General features: G+C 32.3%; 1 protein-coding gene across 6 annotated transcripts in view; it reads right to left on the minus strand.

The window, feature by feature from the left end:
* Positions 1–6,946, minus strand: part of LOC101887036 (uncharacterized) — a 491,406-nt gene that overhangs the window by 217,931 nt on the left and 266,529 nt on the right. For 3 of the 6 annotated variants that reach the window (XM_073947621.1, XM_073947626.1, XM_073947623.1), the window contains exons 1-2: positions 4,829–4,867; positions 4,245–4,394 (exon numbers count right to left, since the gene is read on the minus strand). The exons of 1 other annotated variant lie outside the window; for it this stretch is intronic. In XM_073947621.1, the coding sequence (XP_073803722.1) occupies positions 4,245–4,329 (85 nt within the window). In that variant the 5' untranslated portion in view covers positions 4,330–4,394; positions 4,829–4,867. Of the gene's footprint in view, positions 1–4,244; positions 4,395–4,658; positions 4,868–6,946 lie in introns of those variants that run through there. 2 more of the 6 variants (XM_073947622.1, XM_073947624.1) reach the window with 1 other exon arrangement.

Raw genomic sequence — 6,946 nt, forward strand, 5'->3', positions numbered from 1 at the left:
GTGAACGTTAATCCTCTCTGTGTGGAGATCCCCGTTGATGCGGAGGGTTGGTCATCTGTTTGCTTTAATGCTTCAGAAGGGCACTCGTCATCTTTTTTGTCAGACGATTTACCAGCGATTTACAGGGCTTTAAATTTCTGTGCACTTTTTTTCTTCTGGTGCAGGTATGTTTTATTCTGGAATACTGGCCTGCCTGGCTCCAGTGTCGATCATGGCTTTTCCAGACCAAGCACCAATGGTGCTTGGTACAATTAGCTGTTGTGGTATGAACTCATGGGTAGGAGGACGACTTGGTTTTGCTGTAATTGTGGAGTTGGAGTTGTAACAGAGATGCTGTTGTGGGAAGGTGCAGGCCTTTGATGCTGTGTGGGTATATTTTATCTCCTTCAGCAGTGGTTCTCAATATACCAATATAAAATATACCAGGATTTCGAAGCGATGATTTTCACATGAAAAGTGACCAATCACAATCGACCTTGTCTAGTTTTGCGTAAAACGTAAGGGCGGGACAAAGGCCTTTCTGTGTTAAAGTGACAGAAAACAACAACTTAAAAACAAATGCATTATTGAAATAATGCTCTTTGGGTGCATAGGTTTTTACTGTAGAGATGTTATTCACAAGAGTAATTAAGCCGCGGACATCCTGCCATTTTGAAGATCTACTTACGTTTGGCTCTCTTCTCACCGAAGGAGTTTACTCGCCTCTAACATATCACTCTTCTGAAGCCTAGTTTAATACAATCTGAGAGCATACTCACACTATGTACAGTTGCTTTGAACCAGGCCAAAGCACGCTTGTCCCCCCTCCCGACTCCTCCGACATCCCGCACTCACATAACATTCAGGCCAGGGCACGCTTACATCATCGATGATGCACTGTTCAGTAGAGAAGTGCTCTCGCTCAGCACAGTGGAGACTTCTCTAGTTATGTTGTTTTAGTCGTTTGGGATGCAGTGACACACAATCAAATATTTCGCCGAACAGATCCGCCACTTCTGACACTCATAAACAGTCATAAAGTCCTCGTGCTGCAGGAATTAGGAGGTTTGCCGAAGGTGCAGCTGTGGTGCAGTGAGGAGTTTGCGTCTTTAATAAACTACAACAGTTTGTGTTCATTGAACGGTAAGAATGATTAATAAATGCATATGAAATAGTCCCTTAAAAGGCATGTCTTGCTTTCAGTTTCTGGCTTAGGCGTGTTTTGCACTCATGGCTTAGGCGTGTTTTGCACTCAAACACAAGCGTACCATGCCAAAGCCCAAGTGAACTGTGCCTGAGCCCGATTCATCGCACTGACACTTCTCAAACGATCCGGGAAATGGGCCTGGACACAGTTCGTATAACATAGTGTGAGTAGGCGTATAACAGAGTGTCGGCGCGGGACTGCAGGTATTGCGCAATTAATCATTTCTGCAAATGTCGCGGGTGCTTTATTTTAACACGAGAGTACAGTCATGTACGTTAATCGCCAAAACTGGATATCCGAGCTCTTGAATAGGCTTTTTCAAATGAACTGCAAATCCTCTCATGATCTCATCATCGCATGTGTGTGCTCAGACTATATACAATCGCGATCTCTTAGAAGTAGAAATTATTTATCTTTGCTCCTCGACTAAACTTAGTCAAAAACTATCAAGTATTTAGAATTAGATCAATGCATGACCGGTGACAATGCTAACGCACTTACTTGTCTGTATTGTGAAGTGAAACTTAGCCTACCATAGCTTTTCACAAAGGTGAAACTTTTTATTTCTTTACGGCAAAAGAATTATGCTAGAAATGTTTCTGGATGAGGTATTTATGTGATTTATACATAATAGGGGTATTCTGATCTGATCTGTCTTAAAGCATCAACAATTTGTACAGGCATTACAGGTCAAAGCAATCTGTTACATTTATCAAAATAAACATTTTTAAAGCACTGCCTTGAGAAATGTAGTGTTGTCAGAAACAAAGTAATTAGTTTTGTTATTTTATTACTGACAGTGTTCTTATATTTTTTGTAAAATTATTTCAGTTTAGGATTAAGAGTAAAATAAAATATTGTATAGACAACAAGCAAATAAGAAAAACAGTGTAAAATATATAAATAAAACCCCAAGTTTAAATCTTTTCGTCATATACTTTAAACATTTAAAAGCTTGAAAGAACTGTTTAAAAATGGACAAAAGGTGTCTCTATGGCCTTAAAAGTATGTGGTAGTTTTGCCAGTGCTATTAAAAATGATTCATTGTCGTGTACGGAAAAAAATAGACCATACTTTGTTAATGCAAATACCTTGTAATTTAAACAATTAAACAATTAAAATAATTGTATAATTAAAAAGGGCCATAATGAAAAACATATTTTTTTCAAAAGTAATTAACTAGTACTCAGAGTAGTTTTTTAAAGAGTAATTTGTAAAATATTAGTATCATTTACTAAAACTTGTATTATTTTAGCAGTGTATTATGAGTACAAATATTCTGTTCTCTTTTCATCTGTAAGAAAACATCAACAAATAAACAAAAAAAATGCACAAGCACATTTAGTAAAGGTGTATTATATTATAAATAAATTATTAATTAATTGTTATATTATTTTTGTTATTATTATTAATAATAATAAATGGTTTTTATTTGTATAAATCAATAGACAGTTCCTATGCAGTATTTTTATGAATTGCTGAAAAAACATTGCAGGTGTTCAACACATTGCATGTCAGTCTTGGCTTATTATATTAACGCTGTTTTTAGGATCTAAAAATGTATTCTTTAAAAAGCAAAAAGATTCCAATGGCGACGCCTGCTGGTACGTGAAGAATATGGTCAATACTGACGAACTTCACACTCAAATGTTTGCACATCATCAGCATGCTGTAATCCATTTCCTTAGCAGCAAAAGTCTTTTTTAGACTAGTTTGTTGGCCAGTTGTAGTCAGTGCAATGCTAAACGTTATTGTTTCACTTTAATTAGTTTTGTCTCACATCGTCCCACAACATCATATAGTTTAGAATACTGTACAATGTTTTATAATAATTATTTTGGTGTCCATTTCATTCAGCATATTTAAAATTAGGGCATCCACGTTTTTTTGACATACTGTAAATCAGGGTTTCTACAGGTGTCACCAAGTTAAATGTAAGACTTTTTAAGACCATTATGAATGAAATTTTAGACTAAGGAATTTTTTAATTGGCCCAGATGAAAAAGATTTTTATATGTCCAAACAAAAAATATTTTAATATAAAATATTTAATAATACAATAATAAATCAATAATAATAATAACAACATTAAAATATTTTTTATATTTCTTAGCAAAAGATCATAAATATTGTGTAAAAACAAGAGAGCTCCACTTGGATCCACACACTTTTTTCCCCAAAATACACTTTCTTTAAAATAAAAAAAAAAACAAATTAACAAATGTTTTAAACACTATATTAAACTAAATCCATGCACAACAATCTGTCCAGGTCGATATCCTCAGCAGTCCTTATCATTATGATAAACAGAGTTAAAATGTCTTGTTGGTGATTGTATGGGTTTTGGCCAGATTGGGTAACAAAACATGAACAAAGGAAAATGAAGACTTGTTTAAAAAGATTTAAGATGTACAGCACAATATTTTAGTAAATTTAAGTTTTTTTAAGGCCTGAATTTTTGATTTTGGAATTTAAGACATTTTAATACCCAGCGGAAACCCTGTTTAAACACAATAGCCCTGGTAATTACTTATTATAATAATGTAGGTCAAACTAAGATAATATCTGTGAGAACTAGTAACAACTACAAAAAACAAGTTTAAACCCATAAAGAAGTTGATAAAAAAGGGAATTGTGATCAACGTGACACATGCAAATGGAAAGTACTAAGCCAACACTACCACTGTAATAGCAGATATCTTCTATGAGAATACTTTAGGTCAAATATTGTCAGCTCAGTTAAACCTTTTTAATTTTTTGTTTTTATTTATTTTATATAGTGCCAGTGCTCAAGGACGCTTTACAAACAAAGAGAACAAGAAAAGCAATAACCTTAAGAAGGTAGTGAAAATAGGAGACGAATAATACATAACAAGTATGACATAAATAAGAACAAGTGATGAAACTCATTCTGTCTTTCAATGAGTGCTTATATGCATTTAGGAGAACTAGGCAACACACAGGGCAGCAAGATGGATTTAATTTAGTATTCTTATTATTAAAATATATCTGAATGAGGATCAAATGACTGAGTTGGTCTTTAAAAATGTAAACCAACCTGTTTGTTCCTGCAGATCTTCCTGTTTGACTGTGAATGTCTCTTCAATCTTCACATCTTCACTCTCCTCTTTAATAAATGCCATCTTTATAACAGTGTGGAGATCAGTCGCTTCAGCAGGAGTTTTTCTCTGCGTTTGGACACTTTATCCTGTTTAAAATGAACAAAACAATAAAAATGTTCTGTTTAAAATAAATAAAACAATGAACAGAATCAAAACAACTTCTCTTCAATACTTGCTTTAACAGTTGCATATGAGAGTTAACAAAAAATAAATCAGGTAAGTCTGAGCAAGACACAATGAGTTGATTAAAACTAGTACTCCATTTCTTGTATATAGTGATGTACCCTTAGAATGGAATGACATTATGCTTTTTAATAAATTAAACCTTAATTAAAACACCTATTACTCACATTTCTGTTGCTTTATTCAAACAATAGCCCTAATTACTGTGAGTAAATTGTACTTCGTTGTAAAAAGGGTCAAAATAATGTCAACAGCAGGTTCCTAATTTAGCATCGGATGAAAACCCTGAAACTTTATTCAATCGCTTTATATTTATGTAAAGGTTTTAAAAACAAACCTTTCTCCAACTGAATCAAGCGCAAGAGCGGCGCAGCCTAATGACGTCACACGCCACGCCAAAATAAAAGTCTTTTGTATTTAGTTTGCAGTCATGACTTGTTCAAACATTTCTCTCTCTCTCCCTTACACACACACACACACAATCACACAGAAGTTCAGTATTTGAAGTTGATCAAAACCTTTAATCTAAACATTTTAAAACAACTTCAAAAAAGTGCCTTTGAGACATCAAAATGAAAAAAAAAAAAAAGTTTAAGATTTTTTAATTTAACCACATAGTTGTATTATTTAGACATTAGACTGTAAGAAATGAATGTTGGTCAAGCTCCTGCACTTTTTACAAATAATCTACTAACAAAAACAGCAAACAAACCTCAAATTGTGTCAACACTGTCAAGGACAAATTCAAAGTATATCTTCATTTCAGTGTGATTAATAAATGTATATTTTCAGAAAGGTAATGTGTCCCTTTACAAACCCAACTTTATAGATTATTTAAAAAAAATATTCGTAATAATGAAATATTGGACAAAACATTAATTTCCAGATAAAATATGCAATCGTTGCACATTAGTTTTTAAATAAAAATCCAAGATTTAAAATATTTAGTCAAACTTTCAAACATTATTAACTGGCCCTTATTGGTTAATTAAGACATCATACAAGATGTTTTGCTGAGGTTATAAATAATTTGTTAATTTTCATAAAATGTGAACATACGTTATCGTGTGACATTCAGCAACTGTGAGACGGAATTCTTACTACTTGCTTTAATAATTTTTTGTGGCAGTTTATCAATACTGCCTAGAATACAGGATACAGCAGTAATTCTATTAATATTAAACATTGTTCATTTATTTTTCCTTTTTAATTTAACAACTGCATGTGTAAACTTGCAGTTGTTAAAAAGTAAAAAAATTATCAAACTTTTTATTATATATTTCATAACATTTAATACATACAGTGCACATCTAATATTATAAGCAAACAGTATAAAACAAAGTATAGATTTTATTACACACACACACACACACACACACACACACACACACACACACACATATATATATATATATATATATATATATATATATATATATATATATATATATATATATATATATCAGAGCTTGACACAACAGGACTACACAGGGAATGACTTATTGAAGCTTCAGGCATAAAATCTACAGTGAGTAATTATGTAGCCTACTTTATTTTAATTCTTTAATAATCTATCATATACTAAAATTACATACAATTAAATGAATTTAGTGAGACGGAAAGCATGTTTGAGTTAACAGAAGTCAGAGTTAGTCTCTGAATACTTACTTAAATTATGAGAAGAGAAAGAAGAAGAGGTCCTGTTGTTGTGGCATTACTCGCTTTAAAATGGAATTTTACACTTAGTGTCATTTCAATAACAGCTGTACAAAATAATAAAGTAATTTTTCATAAACATGATCTATTTTCCACACTATGGACATACTGTGTTCTGAATAACATAACTGCATTTAATATAATAGTAAATAGAGTAGAATTCTCCTTACCTGATCTAATTCTTCTTTCCATAGATCAGGAATTACTGCAACACTGTGATATGAGGTGACTTTACCAACCATAAACATTCTGAAAGAAAAGTTACATGAGTAATTTGAAAACAACAGTGAGTGGCTAAATAATAGAGTTTATGCAACTTACACATAATTAAAATCCAGAAATTATCAATACAAGATTACCTCAATGTGAAAATAGTAGATAGCAGATCTTTTTATTAATATCAATATTAACTAGGCATTTTAACATCAATTTATATACTTTAACTTGGTGATAGATGGGAATAGATCACCCAAACTAACAATTCTGTCATTTAGCCTCAACATTTACTTGTTCCAAACATATTTAGCTCTTTTTTTCTGCTCAACAATAAAGAGGATATATTGAATAAAGCTGGAAAACTGTAACTCTATCTGCCTTTCTCATCTTTATCCCATTTCTCTTGCCATAATCTATTAACACCTTCTTTAATTATTGTCTTGATTTCTGATTTGCTAAGAGGAACTTGTATTTCTATTTGATTTGATTATGCTTGCAATCCGTCATTGACAACATTATTAGA

The sequence above is a fragment of the Danio rerio genome, chromosome 4 (genome assembly GCF_049306965.1).
Source record: "Danio rerio strain Tuebingen ecotype United States chromosome 4, GRCz12tu, whole genome shotgun sequence".
Lineage (NCBI taxonomy): Eukaryota > Metazoa > Chordata > Actinopteri > Cypriniformes > Danionidae > Danio > Danio rerio.